This window comes from Urocitellus parryii, chromosome 2 (genome assembly GCF_045843805.1).
Source record: "Urocitellus parryii isolate mUroPar1 chromosome 2, mUroPar1.hap1, whole genome shotgun sequence".
In the NCBI taxonomy this organism is placed as follows: Eukaryota; Metazoa; Chordata; class Mammalia; order Rodentia; family Sciuridae; genus Urocitellus; species Urocitellus parryii.
Window position 1 is genome coordinate 184,279,222 of NC_135532.1, and position 19,070 is coordinate 184,298,291.

Below are 19,070 nucleotides of genomic sequence, written 5' to 3' on the forward strand. Positions count from 1 at the left end.
GAATGTGACATAATTTTTTTTTTTTTTAGCATCGTTGTCAGAATTCCTATCTTCATCCCAGTGCTGGTGAAGACAAGATGAAACCAAACTACAGTTTCTTCGATAGTTATCACAACAAACTGTATAAACTGATGCATCAATGAATAATAACTCAACAAGTAATGCTCAATCACTGAGTCGATTTATTTTGGGAGGAAATGGACATATTGTTAGATTCCTCCGATTTGAACTGCTTACAAAACTTGCCTGGACTATGTATCACTTGTATGCATTGTGCTCTATCTGTTGATACAGTGAATTATGGTAGTGCTGGCGTATCTTTGCTGATGTGTCACCAGTGTTGCAATTTTTCCTAAAGAGCCGTCAATTGACTTGGTGTCGTGGCATTTCTGTATCCTCCTCCCTTCTACTAGTGATGGTCTAATTTGGGGGGCCAACAAAGGTGAGGCAAAGAACCTCACCCCCCCCACCAGCACCAAGGCCAAATTTGGGGGCCAACAGAGGTGAGGCAAAGAACCTCACCCCCCCCACTGGTGCATAGGCCTATCCACAGGTATGGCTATATGCTGGACCGGTAGTCAGTGATGGGTATGATCCAATTGCAGTGGTATCAACCTAAGACAAGAGGCTGATGCCTAGAGGTCAGTTTTCCGATGACGGGTAAGAACCATATGTTGAATTGGACAAACCTAACAGGCACAGTCCCTAGCCACATTGCTTGTTGCTTAATTAAACAGAAGCGGGGAGATGCTAAGAGCCACAGCCAAGTAATATGATGCATGGCACTTTTGGTTGAAAGGTGACGCCAGCTAGCCATTGAGATGATATGATTATGTTAAGATTTGCATTCATATGGATATTGGACTCCTGCTGTTCACCTCGGCCTGCTACAGGACTCCTGGAGAATTCCCATTGGTTGGGGAAGTACAGTAGGAGGGAATTCCGGGGGAGGACCTTCCTCTGGGATTCCGGGAGAAGGCCGCGTGGGTCAATGGGGATTCTTCCCGGGGCATTGGCGGCAGTTTCAAAAAATAAAGTTTGTTCCTGCTTGAGTGGCTCGTGATTTTGTGCCTAGCCAGACTACGGCACCTACCTAAAAAAAAAAAAAAGATTGGGGATGTAGCTCAGTGGTAGAGCACCCTTAGGTTCAATCTCTAGTCTCTCTGCCCTACAAAAAAAAAAAAAAAAAAAGACACAAATTATTACCTGATGGGTGGCCAGGCACGATGACATATATCTGTAATCCCATTTACTTCAGAAGTTTAAGGTCAGCCTGGCCAATTTAGCGAGATCCTGTCTCAAAATAATAAAAGGGCTGGGGGGGTAGCTTACTGGTAGAGTGCCCCCGGGTTTAATCCCCAGTATTGTACAAAGAAAAAAACATAAAGAAAGGGTAGAGGATGGGTAATTTTTTTCTGATTTCTTAATATAAATTTTTAAAATTTTTTTTGGCTGTACACAATATCTTTATGTGGTGCTGAGGATTGAACCTAGGGCCTCACACATGCTAGGCGAGCGCTCTACCACTGAGCCACAACCCCAGCCCTTAACATAATTTTTAACCCAGAAATTTCAATTCTAGGAATTTGTCCTAAAAGAATAAGACAAACATCGTATAATATACTGTGTCCAATGATGCTGGAGTATATGTTTATGGCCATACACAGGAATACTATGCAGCAGTTAAAATTATATATTCATTGACATGAAAATATATTCAAGCACTGGGAATGTAGTTCAGTGGTAGAGTTCAATCCCTAGTACTCATCACCCTAAAAAAGTTCAAGTGAAAAGGAGTTTGTAACTATAAACACATGCATGTGCACATACTTCTGTATTCATTAACAAAAAGAAAAACATACATCCGAGCATGCACAGGGTGCAGGAAGGGAGTAAGATATATGAAATATTGACTTAACTCTGGGTAGTGAATTTTTAGAATTATTATTCCTTACCTTCTACCAATATTTCACTTTTCTACTATGGATTCCTAATATTGAAGAAAATTACTTGGGGGCAGAGTGGCACCTTGGGACCAAAGACTTTATCACCATGCCCTTAAGGAAGGCAGTATGTGTGTTTGGGGATGGTAGTGGCAGAGCTTCCGGGAGTGTGTTTGAAAGCACATCCTTTCAAGAACTATGTATTGGGGCTGGGGATGTGGCTCAAGCGGTCTGGCATGCGTGCGGCCCAGGTTCGGTCCTCAGCACCACATACAAAGATGTTGTGTCCGCTGAAAACTAAAAAATATTGAAATTCCCCCTCTCTCTCTCTTTAAAAAAAAAAAATGGTTGATACTACCACCACCCCACACCCCAGCCAACCTATAGGACAGTGTCCGCCATCATTTAAAAAAAAAAAAAAGAACTATGTATTGCTGCTTCTGGCACTTTCCTAAGTGTGTTCTGTTCTGTCAACAGTATCACAAATGTCACAGAAAAGGGTTCACTGTCCTTGTTTTGAGAAATGCTAGGTTAAGACATAAGTAGTATAAAACTTAGAATGTTTGTTATGCAGTCCCAGGAGGAAAGGACATGGGACACACACTATTCAAGCCACAGACCCTTTGTTTGCAACCCATTAAAAAGTAACAAGACTGCTGGGTGAGGTGGTGCTCACCTATAATCCCAGCAGTTTGGGAGGTTGAGGCAGGAAGATTGTGAGTTCAAAGCCAGCCTCAGCAATAGCAAGGCACTAAGCAACTTAGTGAGACCCTGTGTCTAAATAAAATACAAAATAGGGCTGGGGATGTGGCACAGTGATAGAATCCCTCCGAGTTCAATCCCCACTACCAAAAAAAAAGGTAACAGGCTTTCTACTTAACACACTTGAGGAATGCTAATGTTTACCCAAAGAATGAAGATTATTATGCCACATATTTCTATCCAGGATCTGAGGGCTTCTGGCCGTCTTCCTTGCATGCAAACCCCAATACTGCAAAAAGGGAAAACAAAACAAAAACCCAAATCATCACCATCATCACCATATAAACCTGTTTCTCCATCCATCAGTGGGCACAGAAATCAGCATGATGTTCACGATCCTCCCCCTTTTTCTAGTGTAACTCTCAAATCACATAGTAAGGCTAAGAACTGCTTGTGAAATTTTTGTATGTGCACTTATAATTTCATAATATGTGGGTGTTTGCATTGGTCACAACATAAAATATATTTATTACTATGAGTTGCAATAAAAAATTTGAAAGCCACTGAATTAAAGAGATGAAATTTATTGGTAAATAAAGAGAATCAACACCTATACCAACACACCCCAAAATCTACCTTTTAATTAAGTAAATTAAAAGAAGAAAATCATCAAAGCAATATAGTTAGCTAGATCTCCAACTCACAAGTGAGTTAAGTACCAAAAGTTTGAAAAAAAAAAGTCAGAGAAACTGTTAATAAAGAGAATGGGACCCAATTAGTTCACAAAAGCCAATTTAAACAGTGGGACTTATTAGCTACAGTACTGTTATTACAAACAACTTTCTCCATTTTGCTTGTTTGTGTTGGAGGTTCACTGTATCTTGAAAGAAACATTCTCCCCACACCCACGCCTAGGTCTCATCACTAAGCACATCCTCCCAGCACAAACAACCATCATTCCACTTGGCAGTCCCCAAGTTGTGCTTAGGACTTCAGAGAAGGAAAAGATCAGAGATTCCATAGCTGTAACTGAGGTAGAATATGGGGCTCCCAAGAACACCTTCCAGATGACCCAGGTCTATTTCTCTTCCACCCCAACCCCAGCTCTGGCACAAGGTCAAGCATGAGAAAGATACTTACTCACAAATTGTATATGATTTTTATCTTTATTGATTTTTAAAAATATCTTTGTTTTATTTATTTATTTATGTATGTGGTACTGAGGATTGAACCTAGTGCCTCACACATGTGAGGCAAGCACTCAACAACTGAGCTGCAACCCCAGCCCATCAGTGGTAGAGTGCTTGCCTAGCATGCGAGAGGCCCTACATTCAGTCCCCAGTACGAAACAAAAAGGGGAAACGTGGTGTGTGTGTGTGAGAGAGAGAGAGAGAGAGAGAGAGAGAGAAAGAACAAAAAGAACCATGGTTTATTGCACCTTTTATTGGGTCCCAAACTACTACAATTTAAAAAAGAAAAATCACTAGTTTTAATGCTGCTAACTTGCTACTGATATAATCAACAGCTACTTTTATCACCTGACCATTTTTTTCATAAACTGTTTAGACATAAAGGTTCTATCACCAACATGCGGCTTTGCATCAAGGAAGACATGTCAGTGCCTAGGGAACGCTGGCCTGCTGTATTTCTCCTTAAATACAGAAACTTATGGTAAAAAAAAATGCTACTCTCTAGCTTAATACTCTGATCTTACCAATTTCATTATGTCCTGGAAGATTATTTAGAGTTTTTCTGAAGAGTAAACATCATGGAAAGGTCAGTGAAAGCTGCTCTTAAAAGGCCCCTAAAATACTCCATCAGCTTCCAGCGTCATTCATCTGGGCAGAATACAAACTTCCATTCCAAACCAGACTAACCCATCGTGGCACAAATTTAAACCAAGGTTCTAAATTCTCAAGTGAAATAGGATGATGCCCAGTGGAAACCAGGTGCCAGTAGAGTGCAGACCCAGTAAACCCCCTGGGCTTTTTTGGCTGTGGCAGCTGCTTGATCTCAATACTCACTGGCCCAGCCCTACAAGCCCCGGGGAGAGGGTCATGGCTTCAGGAAGGGTGCTCTGTGCAACCCCAGCCTGAGGGAGAGTTGGTACAATCACCTAGCCCTTTAGTTCTCACCTGACCACACAGCCTCTGATCTGGTCACCTAGTAGGCATAGCAGCATCAGTTCACATGGCAGGCACCACGTCCCATTCCAGGACTTTTAAAGTCACAGGAAAACTGGTTGTGATAGTTATATTGCATCCCAGGCCCTCCAAGTGGTAGACATTTAGATTAATAGCTGACAGACACCCAATTTTTCCAGTTTTACCGCTCACTTTTATGTACCAGAACAAGTTTGGAAGGTTAAAGCAAGGAAAGGGTGAGAAATCATTTCAGCATATACTTTTCAGGTTCTGCCAGACAACCTTTTATTACATCATAAAAGCAACACTAGGCACTAGATCTTGCAAAATATGTTCTGACCAACTCTAAACTTTCTGAAATTAAAACTGCATAACCACATCTGTAATATTTTTAATGAACAAAAAGTTAAATACAAACTTTCATATGCAAAATAGATTATTATATAACCCAGAGCCAAGTGCTACGTCTTCTTCCACAGATCTGAATGGGGTGGAGTGGGGGATGTTAATTTTAATGAGTAAAAAACTGCATTTTAGCTTTAAAAAAAAAAAACTTTGAGGAAAAACAGAGCTTTAAACTGAATACTGTCCTGTGACATGGAGAGCTCTGGCCAACCCTTACTGAGGTTTATATTCAAACACATATAGGATGAAAATGAAGATTTAGGGTCTATAGTTACTTTGAATCCAGTTTCAAGAGTCAACCAAGTCACCTCAATTCCAGAAAGGGAAGTGTCTCTAAGATGACCATGACACTCTTCTGAAGATACATGGATGGCCAGACCTCCTCGGCCACACTGCTACTTCTCCACAACACTGTGCCGACGCTGGAGTGTCATATTTCCTCTGAAAGCCATCGGCCCCGACAACACAGCATTTTTGTTTATCCTGGCATTTTCCAGCCTCAAAAATGGGGAGACCCCTTACTTCAAGTTGGCAGTTACTGCTCCAGCAATAGAAAAGTTAATTAACACTTCCTTCCTCTCCCCACTGATGTCCCTCCTGATCTTCAGCAGGGAGTGGCAGTTTGATTAACATTCCTTTCAGAAATAAATAGTTCAAACAAGTAATTTAGAGTTAACTGTAAAAGAGCAGTGGAAAACGGCCACTGCCCAATATTTGCAAATGAGTGAGCAAATGAATGCACGTGAACAAACACACAGAAAAGAAAAAAAAAATTCATAGAATAAATCCTGCATTTCCCACATTCATAGGGAAAGAACTCTTTAAAACAAAAAACATAATAGTTAGCGTTTGTTCTTGTGTGGGTTGAACAGTCCAGGGCTCTGAGCAGGCACAGCCTTACAGACAGGGTTGCAAGCAGCCCCTCCACACCCCAAGTCAGGACTGTAGTGCAGCGAGGGGCCTCCATGCACTTTTGACAGCTCAGTACCTGTGAGAGAACAGAAATGATGCAGGGACTTTTTAACCCACAATGCATGAGGTATATGGAAACGTCCGTGAAAGAACCACCAGCAGCTAGAGGGAGCAGGCGGGGCTTTCTCACAGCAACTGCTGATGAAGGATTTCCCACACCATCTTCTTCCGGAAGAGAGGCATCTGGTGCTGCAAAAAATCCCACAAACAATGCACTCAGTTACACACTGATGAGAGCAGCATCACAACCTGTAGGTGTCATCATGTAAACGAAGTGGGCTGTCCATGTCCTTATGTCAGCCTTGACATTTTTACGTCATAGCATAAACCTTACAAAGCATAATGTTCATAATTATGGGTTTGGACCTCAGCATTGGGGGAAAAAAATTCATGTGTATCAAAACCAGAAATGTCCAAGAGACAACAAGCAACTTTTCTATTTAAATGTACTTTTTTTTTTTTAAATGTACTTTTGAAACGTTCTATGGTGAACATTATTTGCTTTTATATGAAAAAAGTGGCCTTTATTTATGTAAGGAAAATTTTGATCTACAAATTCCTGTTTTATACACCGCCAATTCTGTTAAAAAAAAAAAAGTTTCTTCCCTTGAAATCTCAAGTTCAGAGAATAATCAACTCCTTGCTAAATTTAGCAGCATCAAAAAATGAAATGTAGCTGGGTACAGTGGGGCACACCTATAATCCCAGCCATTAGGGAGGCTGACGTAGGGAGATCACCAAGTTGGAGGCCAGTCTCAGCAACTTACTGGGACCCTATCTCAAAATAAGAAGTAGTAGAGCGCCCCTGGGTTCAATCCCTAGTACTAAACCAAAAAAAAAAAAAAAAAAAAAACAAAAACAGAGGATGTTTTGCTTAATGATACTGCTTTAACTGACAATAACTGCATAGGCTATTTTTTAAAAATATTTATTTATTTTTTTAGTTTTCTGCAGACACAACATCTTTATTTGTATGTGGTGCTGAGGATTGAACTGGGGCCACAGGCATGCCAGGCGAGCGTGCTACCACTTGAGCCACATCCCCAGCCCCTGCATAGGCCAATTTTTGAAGCAGCAAAACAAAAGACAACACCAAAATAACCTGTAACTCAACTGCCTACCCCCTACCTTCTGATGAATTAGAAGTTTACACCCTTAATGTACTATTATAAATAGTTGGGTACATAACTTTATTATAAATTACTAGTGACTTCCTGATATGGGGTGGGAAGTCTTAATTTTTTTTTTTTTTTGGTACTAGGAATCAAACCTAGAAACCTGGAGGCACTTAACCACTGAGCCACATCCCCCGCCCTTTTTTTGTGTTTTTTTTTTTTCAAACAGGGTCTTACTAAGTTGCTTAAGGCCTTACCTAGTTGCTGAGGCTGACTTTGAACTTGTGATTCCCCTGCCTTAGCCTCCTGAGCTGCTGGGATATGCCACTTCACCTGGCTATTAATTTTTTTGAATAGTCAAAACATAGAATAAAAAACTGTACATTCATTCTTAGTCAAACTGTGCCTTTCCTTTAGACTGCAATTGTATGAATTCAGCAATTGTATGAACCCTGGTTACTTCATGATGTGCCAAAGTTTTGTTTGGCAAACATCAAATTGAGGTCTGCTGAAGAGAAATATATTTTAAAGCAGGTAATACTTGTTTGTAAAAAGGTCCAGCATCCACCATTAGAAACAGAAATTCTCAAGAGTTCCCAATATACTTGAATTTTCACTCAAATGTAGAAGCATGGGGAACCCAAACTAACCAGAACAGAAAGAACAGCAGTATTCATGGTATGTCTTAGACCTCAGGCTTATATTTTCACAAGGCCTAATTTTTCCTTTTTATTACATATTCTCACATGCCTCCCTCTTTAGCTAAAAATACATATGAACCAGTGAACAATGAAGTTCAGAAACATGAAAATTATCCCATTCTTCACCAGAGACTAGGATAAACCTGAGAACAGATGCTAGGACAAACTCTGATTCTGGCAAGAGCAGAACTATGCCCAAGGGTTACTGCAATAACACTATAGCAGAGCAACTACTATAATTGAGGGCTTAATGTGTGCCAGGCACTGATTAGCAAAGTGCTCTACCTTGTACAGTAACAAGGAAGTGGATAAGGAAGGATCTTTACTCACCTGAGTAAATGTGATAGGTTTGTCCCTAGAAATATAATCTGCATATTTACAAGTAAACATTCCACAATCACTCCCATTCAACTGTTGAGGAATCTCCTAAAATTACAAAAACAAAGAGAGGAAGTGGTAAAGTATCGCCAAATACAACAACTTCCTTAGGTTTTTTTCTAAATATCTAAATATTGTGGAAAACAGTATTATAAAGGTAAATGTTAAATCTAATATTGCACAAACACACAGACACACACACACTAACACCATTAGCTTTACTCATAAAAATCCTAATCATGACATAAGAGCATGGGACCCCATGGAAAATGTTTTTTAGGAGAAAGGAGAAAAGCAAAGTAAGAGTTCCATCTCTTAGCTCTCATTCAAAGAAACTAAACTGAGGGCTGAGGGTACAGCTGAGTGATATGACAGAGCACTTGCCTAGTTACTTAAGGTCCTGATTCCATCCCCAGCACTTAGAAAAATAAAAGAAATGAAACCAAACTGGAAGGTGTATTACTAGGAACAGGAATACTAGTCAGAATTATTTCAGAAAGTTATAACTTTAAAAAAGGTTATGTGTAGGTTAATCAAAGAGACACTTAAAATGTAACTAACCTACTTGGAAATTGCAGTTTATCTTCTCATCCTAGCCAGGAAAACAGGCCTACTGCTTTGGACCCCTATCAAGAGGAACAGACACAAAGCACCAATAAAAAATAAGGGGTTGAGGGTGGGGAGAAAGAGGGACAAGTAAAAAAGCCTCTGATAAGCTTTAACCCATTGCAATCTGTCCCTTAAGCAGAAACAGAACTTGCTGCAAGCATCACAATGCCTGACAGAGTAGTGCACACCAGTAATCTCAGTCACTTGGGAGGCTAAGACAGGAGGACTGAGCCAAGTTCAAGCCAGCCTTGGCAACTTAGTAAGATCCTGTCTCAAAAAAACAACAATTCCCCCCCCCCCCAAAAAAAAAAAAAACAAAACAGGGAGAGGGGTTGATTGAGTGAGGATACAGGAATATTGCTCAATGATAAAGTGCCCCTGGGTGCAATCTCCAGTACCTGGGGGGATGGGGGAGGAAGGGGAAAAGAGCATCATAAGCCAAAGGTGGCAGATTTCAAACCCACAGGAGGTAAGTTTACATATCCCCAGGGCCTATTTTATCCTAATCTTGACCAACTCTTTATACACTTGGGCTGTTAGTCATAGAGTACACGATAGTAAGACACTGATTCCACTGCTAGAAAACAAACACACTCAATGACAAAAGCGCCATTTTTTATTCACAGAAATACAGTTGATTGCTGTAAAAAGAAAAGACAGAACATGCACACATCCCATACATATGCTAGGTGCCTCATACTTTTCTCCCTGGGCTGGCATCTCTCAGAGGACACAGAACTACAGACTCCAATCTACAAAGGAAGAGTATTTGTTTTTTTAAATTACATTTTCCACACCAGAACACATTATTGATCCTATTTGACTCATACCTGTCCTCTCCTCAGGAAATTTCAAGGCTCAACTTCCAAATGATTTAATTTGGAAATGGGAATGCTTTTGTATGAAAATAGTGGAGTCATCATATACAGGTTAGGACTAAAATGGAATTCATGTGGCTAACTTTAAAGCATAGTTATTAGGATTCAAAGAGGGACACATTTTCAAATCTTGAATTGGAAGGAGATTCAGCATGCTTGACTCTTGAAAATCCATGGCATGAGACCCTAAACCCAAATAAACAAATCCCCAGATAAATTTTGGACAACAACTTTAAACTTTCATTAGTACTGACTAAGAAAAGTAACTGACTTAGATTTATTTATTTTTTTGTTTTTCTATTTTTTTTTTTTTTACTGGGGATTGAACTCAGGGGCACTCAATCACTGAGCCACATCTCCAGCTCTATTTTGTATTTTATTTAGAGACAGGGTCTCACTGATTGTTTAGCACCTCGCTTTTGCTGAGGCTGGCTTTGAACTCACAATCTTCCTGCCTCAACCTCCCAAACTGCTGGGATTATAGGTGTGTGCCACCGCACCCAGCTTGTTTTTCTAATCTGAGATGTGCTTGTGTGTGTGTGTGTGTGTGTGTGTGTGTGTGCGCGCGCGCGCGTGCACGCACACACACTATCTATATTTCAATTTGACATGACTACAGCCATCTTGAGTCATAACTGCCCCTGAGTAACTCTCAGTTTTCCTCACTTGTCTCCCAGCATACTTCAAATAGACCAAACAGTAGAGTAATACGTGGAGTTTTACAGCCAGACTCTGGCAGAGTAAGTGAAAGCAATGCATCTAAAGTCTTTCATAGTCACTTGAGATAAACATGATTATCTTGGCTTGAATGAAGTCATCCACTTCCCAACTACTTTATAAATTATTCTGACCCAAATCGTGGATATCTACTGGTCTTGCTGACACCTAGGACCATGCTTCTGTCAGTAAGTATCCAATTACTAGCACTCTGCAATCCTGGATATATCTACCTCTTTCTTGGATCTCATGGTACCTTGGGACTGGTTCTCATATAGTGGAACTGGGTTTTTCCAAAAACCAGTTTTAATAGATTTAATAGATTTGGAGCAAGATAGTCTTAGATAAAGACTAAGAAGGAACTATTTTGGTTAAATAAATGGCTGAAGATTTGGAACTAGGTCATTCTTAAGATCTATACTTTAGGACTGGGGGTGTAGCTCAGTGGTGGAGTGTGTGCTTAGCACTCATGAGACCCTGAGTTCAATTCCCAGTACCACACACACACACACACACACACACACACACACACAAAGATATATATTTAGGCGGCTGGGGTATGGCTCGGCTATAGAGCACTTGCCTCCCACGTAAGAGGCACTGGGTTTGATCCTCAGCACCACATAAAAGTAAATAAACAAAATAAAGATACTGTGTCCATATGTAACTAAAAAATATTTTTTTAAAAAAAGATGTATATTTAGGGGCTGGGGATGTGGCTCAAGCGGTAGCGCGCTCGCCTGGCATGCGTGCGGCCCGGGTTCGATCCTCAGCACCACATACCAACAAAGATGTTGTGTCTGCCGAGAACTAAAAAATAAATATTAAAAATTCTCTCTCTCTCTCCTCTCTCACTCTCTCTTTAAAAAAAAAAAAAAATGTATATTTAGGAGAATGCATGTTATGCATGCTTAAAGCAGTGAGTGAAGTGAGGGTAAGAAAGAAGCCAAGACTGAATAAAATGATACTGTCAGTAAATGAAACAAAGTAGGCCAAATATAGATAAATATCACTTACATGTGGCTTCATGCTGTAGTGGGTCCACTCTAAAAGATTTAGATCAATATTTCTTTTGGTCTTACTTTCATCCTGTAAATACTGACTAAAGAAAACAAAAACAGCAAAGAATGAATATATCAATGAATCCCTAGGAAAATGACCATTGTGACAAAGGATTTTGTGATGTTTAACAGATATGCCATTCTCAATCCCAGTTACATTAGATTTTTAAAAATGTGACTGCTTTTGTGTCTTTAATTTTCTAACAAAAATTGTACATGAAAAGACCATATAATAACCACTCCAGAAATAATTACTATTACCAAATTGTTGTAATGTACCTGCATACACACATTTTTGTTTGCTTGTTTATTTATCTGGGTACTGGGGATTGACCTAGGGGTGTTCTACTAACAAGCTACATCCCTGGCCCTTTATATTTTTTAAACAGTGTCTTACTCTAAGTTGCCCAAGGTAAACTTGAATTTGCGATCCTTTTGCTTCAGCTTCCCAAATCACTGAGATTATAGGCATGCTCTACTGCACCTGGCTATAGACACAATTTTAAAACACACATTTTATTCTCAGTGGTGCACACCTATAATCCCAGCAACTTGGGAGTTGAGGCAGGAGGATCAAAAGTTGGAGGCCAGCTCAGCAACTTAGCAAATCTCTCTTCAATTTAGCAAGACCCTGTCTTAAAATATAAGAAGGATTGGGGATGGGATGTAGCTCAGTGTAAAGCACCTCTGGGGTTCAATCCCAGGTACCATTAAAGAAAAAAAAAAAAAAAGCCCTCATTTAACAACTTGCTTTTTCTCAGTTCAAAATCAATATGACATAAGATACATGTCCTGAACTCTTGAGAAATTAAAAGGCAAGAAGACTGTTCTGAATTAACGGAGAGACTAAAAAAGACATTAAAAACATGTCTGAACCCTGATTGGCTCTTGGACTGATGGGAGGACACAAAGGATACCTGGCTCAGTGGTAGATCACTTGCTTAGCATGTGTGAGGCACTGGGTTTGATACTCAGCACTGCATATAAATAAATGAATCAAATAAAGGTCCGTCAACATTTTTAAAAAAAATTAAAAAAAAAAAGATACCTGGAGGTATCAGAATATGGACCATATATTACATATTAATGATTGTTATAAGTGTGATAGTAACATTGTGATTATATAGGAGAATTTCATTATTCTTAGGAGAATATATATTTACCTACTAGGAATGATTAATTTTATCCACATCTTTAGGTTATTAAATTCAGCAACCTAAACATCAGTCCTAATCCTAAGGTGCATAGAAGGTAAGCCTGCATTAGACCAGGACATACAGTTTCAATGGGTGCAGTACTGTTCCAAACAGGGTAAAACATAGTTCCTAAGGGATAAAAATTAAAGATATTTCAGTGGGTTGTAGCCTTCCAAAACTCAACTCACTCAGACTTAATCATTAGTATAATTTTTTCTTATTATGGAAAAATTAAATTAAAATTTTCTCCTGGTGGGTAAGATAATGAAAAAAAGATTGAGAAAAATTGGACTAGGTGCATCAGGAAACAAAAACTATATGACTATAGTATGACTATAAAAAAGTATGGACTTTTTTTTTTTCTTTTTGGTATCCTGTTATAAGCAGAAAACAAAACTGTACTGTGTGATTTCAGTAAGCAGTAATAAGCAGTTCCTATGTATGCAATAATATATTAGTACATGTGTTTATGCACTCACAAATACATATGCACATTCTATATTTTACATAGGAAAGACTAGAAGGATTATATATAATTTGGTGTATCTTCTGATTTTTAAAAATTTCTTTTTTGTTCAAGATAAACAATCATAAATATAAAGATCATTTTTTTTTTTAAACTGGGAATTGAATTCAGGGCCTCATGTGTGCTAAGCAAGTGCTCTACCACTGAGCTATAGCCTCAGTGCTTTCTTATTTTTAAATGGGGTGTTGCTGTGGCTGTCCTCAAACTTGTGATCCTCCTACCTCAATCTTGGGCCACTGGGATTACAGGCGTGCAACACCATTCCCAGTTGAAAAGATCTTGCACAATAAAACAAATTGCAGTGGGGAGATAAATGAACTAATTATGGTTAAGAACAACTTTTCTTTGTAAGATTCATTTAAAAAGTTAATTCATTCTTACCAAGGTAAAAGAAGGGAGCCTGCAGGCTGGGGTTTTGGCTCAGTGGTAGAGTGCTTGCCTAGCATGTGTGAGACACTGGGTTTGATCCTCAGTACCACATAAAAATAAATAAACAAAGGTACTGTGTTCATCTACAACTAAAAAAAAAAAAAAAAAAAAAAGGAGCTTGCATTTGTTTCCAGCAAGCAGAGGAAGTTCAAAAGGGTCTTATCTGGCTAGGTACCTAGCATGGGTGAACCCCTGGTTTTTTCCTCCACTACCACACACACACACACAAAAAAAAAGTATGGTGGGGTGTGGGGCTTCTCTTCCTGATGTGCTACTTCACTTTCAAATTCATGTCACCAATTTACACAGCTAATAATTATGCTTTAAAGGCAGGTTTCTAACAATTGCTACAGGAGTACCTTCTTATCTGTGATTTTACTTTCTGTAGTTCTAGTTACCCATTATTCAAAGACATTAAATAGAAAATTTGAAAAATAAACAATCCATAAATTTAAATTGCATACTGTTCTAAGTAGCATGAAGAAATCTTACATCATCTGCTCTAGACCATCTGGCACATGAATCTTCCCTTTGCCTAGCATATTCACATTGCATATACTACCCACCTGCATTTAATAGCAGTTTTGGTTATGAGACTGGCTATCCTGGCATTTCAGGGCTTGTAGTCAAGTAACACTATTTTACTTAATAATGGTTACAAAGAGTAAGAATAATGATACACAGGAAGCTCCAGGGCAAAAAATATGGAAGGACAGATTAACTCTGATACTATGTGGCAATGCTATAGGCACATAGGAAAAAACATAGTATATGTAGGGTTCAATACTGTCTGTGGTTTCAGGCATCCACTTAGAGTTTATACCAACAGATACAGGGAGAACTACTTTCTGTATTTGAAATAGCTGCCTACAAACCACACATTATAATTTAAAAACTGCCCTTGGGTTCTATGAGATGAATCCAACTACCATGGAAAGCATAGAGACATGAGTGGATTTCATAATTTATAGAATACTCCCCAACTAATAATTCTTTGAATATCCAGAAGAATGTATCAATCCCAAAGAAATCTAATTTAAATCACAGGACTATATTAAGATATATTTTACATTATAAACACAAGATAAACTTTTTTTCAATGATGCTATTAAATACGGCTTCTCAGGTTCGATCAGCCACTGGGAAGACAGCTTTAACTGCATATTAAGGTTGCCATCCAGGCCTGGTGAGGTGGTGCATGCCTATAATCCCAGAGGTTCGACAGGTTGAGGCAGAAGGATTTCAAGTTCAAAGCCAGCCTCAGCAACTCAAGTGAGGCCCTAAGCAATTTAGTGAGACCCTGTCTCTAAAATATTTAAAAGGGGTGGCGAGGGGGGGGGGTGAGTACTTGGGATTTGGCTTAGTGGTTAAACACCTCTGGGTTCAATCCCTGATACCAAAAAAAGAAAGAGACTGCCATTCAGGGCTTACTAAAATTAAATAAAAGAGATATCAACAAAAAGGGCACAATGAGACAACAGTGAAGTTTTCTAGCCTTACTTACAGGAGAATCTCACAGATCCTGTGGCCCTTTTGTCCCATAGAATCCAGGTATTTAAGACACTTTTTTCTTAGGTCCATCACCTATAATGGAAAGATGGCAACAGGGAGAAGCTGAAATATCTTAAACATTAACAGAAACACAAAGTTTAATTCCAAACAAAAAGCATCTTTAAAAAAATAAACACATGTACAAACATGGATTAATTTAGAAACATGTTGAGTTTTTAAAAGTTATAAAATATCACAGAGATATGAGTTTAATATTATATATTTCTATTTCTAGATAAAGACCTAGAAGCTTTTTTGTTTCTTCTTCACCTTCACCTTTCTTCAACAAACCTATACCACCTTACCCATCTTATAAATGAAACTAAATATACAAATAAAATTACAAAACTTATCTCTTAGAAATGAAAGCTCCACAAGTATAAGAATCATTCTTCTAGCTTTCTAAGTTGTCCAACTTAAGAACTGATTAGGAAACTGGTGCAGTGGTACATGACTACTATTTTGAGCAACTCAGGAGGCTGAGGCAAGAAATCCAAGTTCAAGGCCAGCCTTTACCTGGGAAAGACTCTATCTCAAAATAAAAAATAAAAAGGGCTGGGGATGTGGCTCAGTGGTGGACAGCCTCTGGGCTCACCCCTCAGTATAATAAGTGAAGGATGAAATACGTAGGGAGCTGGGCACAGTGGTACATGCCTATGAACCAAGGAAGGGGGGTTGCAAGTTGGGGCCAGCCTCAGCAACTTAGTGTAACCCTGTCTCAAAATAAAAATAAGAAATAGAAAAAGGCTGGAAATGTGACTTGGTGATAGAGTGCATGCCTATCAGGTGCAAGGACCTGGGTTCAATGCCCAGTAATGCCAGGGGAAAAAAAAAAAGAATTAAGAAAAGACTCTTTAGAGTATGACTTTCATACATATTATCGGCCTTTCACTGGACAAAGAATGACTTTCATCATTTAAGGAAACAGTTTGCATCCAAACTCCAACAATTAACCCTCTGAACTCACCACAAGGCTCCAATGTACCTTCCGATGAATAGGCACCAGAACAAGTTCTTGTTCAAAGAGATTAACCCCTTTGGTCCACCTTTTCACTGCTTGGTAACCCCCAGACTTTAATTTAGGATAGAAGAAAGTGCTGAATACATGAAGTGCTGGATAGCCTTGCTTTTTATTTCTTTCCACTAGAAGATTCATGTAAAAATTAATAACCTATAAAATACCAAAAGAATAAAAGTTGGAACATGGCAAGTATATTACTGAAACTAAGTTTCTACTTGAATTAATATGAATTAGAAAGTGAGGTGCTTGTTGGCTGGGGCTGTAGCTCAGTGGCAGAGATCTGAGGCAATGGGTTCAATCCCTAGCACCATATAAAAATAAATAAATAAAGGCATGTTGTACATCTATAACAAGAAGGAGAAAAGGAAGGAAGGAAGATGAGGTGTTTAGGAAAGGTACTAAGGGGAAGTCTATGGAAGAGGACAGAAAGAAACTGATTGGTGTAAAATGGGAAAGATTAAGAAAGAATGAAGGGCTAGAATGTATCTCAATAATAGAGCACTTGCCTAACATGCACAAGGTCCTGGGTTCAATTCCCAGAATGCAAAAAAAAAAAAAAAAAAAAATTGATTCAATTGATTCTCAGATGCACAAGAGAAAAATTACAAAGATAGCAGAAGTAGCTACCTTTGTAAGATTCAGGATGTTTTTGTTTGAAAAACAAGCAAAAAAACCCCTAAACCTTGTTTTACCAGCCTCTTATAATTGGGCACAAAACACTCATAAGAACCAAGAAGTCTGTGCAATAATGAAAAGGTGAGTATAACTCTATCACATAAGATTTTCAGAAAAATTAACTATAAGCAAATTTTACAGTACAGAAATTATACCGCAATTTAAAAAATATTAACTGGAAAGAGTTGCCAAAATATTTATAGTGTATTTGAAAAATAATTTATTTTTCCTATATTTTCCAAAACAAACACATTAAATTTATAATGTAAAATAAAACATTCTAGCTTTACCAGAATGTTTACCAAGGCAGGAGGATGCCACGTTCCAGGACAGCCTTGGCAATTTAGAGATAGTCTGTCTCAAAATAAAATTAATAAAAGGACTGGGAATGAAACTCAGATGTAGAATGTTCCTGAAGAGAAGAGAGAGGAGGAGAATGTGTTTATAGATAACTAAGCACGGGGGAGTGAAAACAAAGGCAAAGGGAAACAATGCAAGAACTAAACAGTAGAGGAAAGGAACAACTAGAAATTTGCCAAGAACAAAGAGCTATCTGTTGCTAAACATGTACGTGTTCAAGACGACAATTAGGCAACTCTTTGAAGTTATCACTTGTAATGGTTTGTATCTGTGTATCCCTCCAAAATTCATACCAAATGGGATAAGAGGTTGGACTTTAGGGGAAGTGATTAAGGTATAACAGCTCTAATCTTATGGGTAGGATTAGTGCTTTTATAAAAAAGGTTGAATGCAGACTGCCTAGTTCCTTTTGCCCTCGGCCATATGTGAGGATTCTGTGTTCCTTCCTCCCACCATCTTATAAGCAAGGGATGGGGCCCTTACCAGAAATGAATCAGAGGTGCCCTGATCTGGGACTTTCCATCTTAAAGAGCTAAAAACAATAAATTTCTACTGTTGACAGATTATCTCTGTAGTCTGTGGTGTTTTGTTGTAGCAAGATATCATTCAAGCAAGTACCTTCCATTTATTAGGGATAACCAGGATTCATAAAAATGTCATTAAAGACTTATAAATGAAGTGGTAGATAAGGACAGATGCACAAGAGAAAAATTACAAAGATAGCAGAAGTAGCTACCTTTGTAAGATTCAGGATGTTTTTGTTTAAAAAACAAGCAAAAAAACCCTAAACCTTGTTTTACCAACCTCTTATAATTGGGCACAAATCACTTTGATTATAGATAATAGTTAACCATGATAATAGTCAAAATGGGAAGAAAAAAAGAAAGAGCTTACCTCATCATTGAGCCAGTGATAGTTCTTTAAGGTCTGGATATCTCCTCGAGTAATTCGCAATTTGAAAGCACTACTTAGGATCTCATCCGATGGGCCATGGCCTAGGGCATTACTGATTTCTTTTTCCATATCCTGAATTAGAAAGTACAAAGGTTGCTATTTTAACAGAGAACCATTAACAAATATTGAAAGTCAGACTAAAAAAAGTTTTCATCTCAGCAACATATGACACTTGAGAAAAAATATCATCAAAGACTTAGAAAATTCAAACTTAGAAAATATTCCAACTGAGCTGGGGGCATAGCTCAGTGGTAGAGTGCTTGCCTAGCAAGCTTGAAGCCCTGAATTCAATTTGCAGTACACTAAAAATAAATTTTTTAAAAATTCAGACTTAGAACTACAAAGCAATCTTTATTAAAATTATATGCTTGTTGACTAGATGCCTTCATTATTTTAAAGAACCGTGTAGGCCAGGTGCAGTAATCCCAGCAACTTGGGAGGCTGAGAGAGAGTTCAAAGCCAGCCTCAGCAATGGTGAGATGCTTAGCAACTCAGTGAGACCATGTCTCTCTACAAATTAGGGATGGGAATGTGGCCTAGTGGTTGAGTGCCTCTGTATAGATAAATGCACATTTAAGCTACAAAATAGAATTTGTAAATACATTCAAAGTTATTTTCATCCTAATGATTTTTCTTTTTTTTAAAATTTTTTTAGTTGAACATGGGCACAGTACCTTTATTTTACTTAATTTATTTATTTTATGTGGTGCTGAGGATCAAACCCAGTACCTCT

At 38.5% G+C, this 19,070-nt stretch overlaps 1 protein-coding gene across 5 annotated transcripts in view; it reads right to left on the reverse strand.

Moving 5' to 3' along the window:
- Positions 1-3,276: 3,276 nt before the first annotated feature.
- Positions 3,277-19,070, reverse strand: part of Senp2 (SUMO specific peptidase 2) — a 38,683-nt gene continuing 22,889 nt past the window's right edge. The window contains exons 12-18 of one of the 5 annotated variants that reach the window (XM_026389368.2): positions 18,278-18,409; positions 16,295-16,498; positions 15,281-15,360; positions 11,582-11,666; positions 9,650-9,721; positions 8,313-8,408; positions 3,277-6,355 (exon numbers count right to left, since the gene is read on the reverse strand). In XM_026389368.2, the coding sequence (XP_026245153.1) occupies positions 6,293-6,355; positions 8,313-8,408; positions 9,650-9,721; positions 11,582-11,666; positions 15,281-15,360; positions 16,295-16,498; positions 18,278-18,409 (732 nt within the window). In that variant the 3' untranslated portion in view covers positions 3,277-6,292. Of the gene's footprint in view, positions 6,356-8,312; positions 8,409-8,921; positions 8,987-9,649; positions 9,722-11,581; positions 11,667-15,280; positions 15,361-16,294; positions 16,499-18,277; positions 18,410-19,070 lie in introns of those variants that run through there. The other 4 variants (XR_003300830.2, XM_026389369.2, XM_026389367.2 and 1 more) reach the window with 4 other exon arrangements.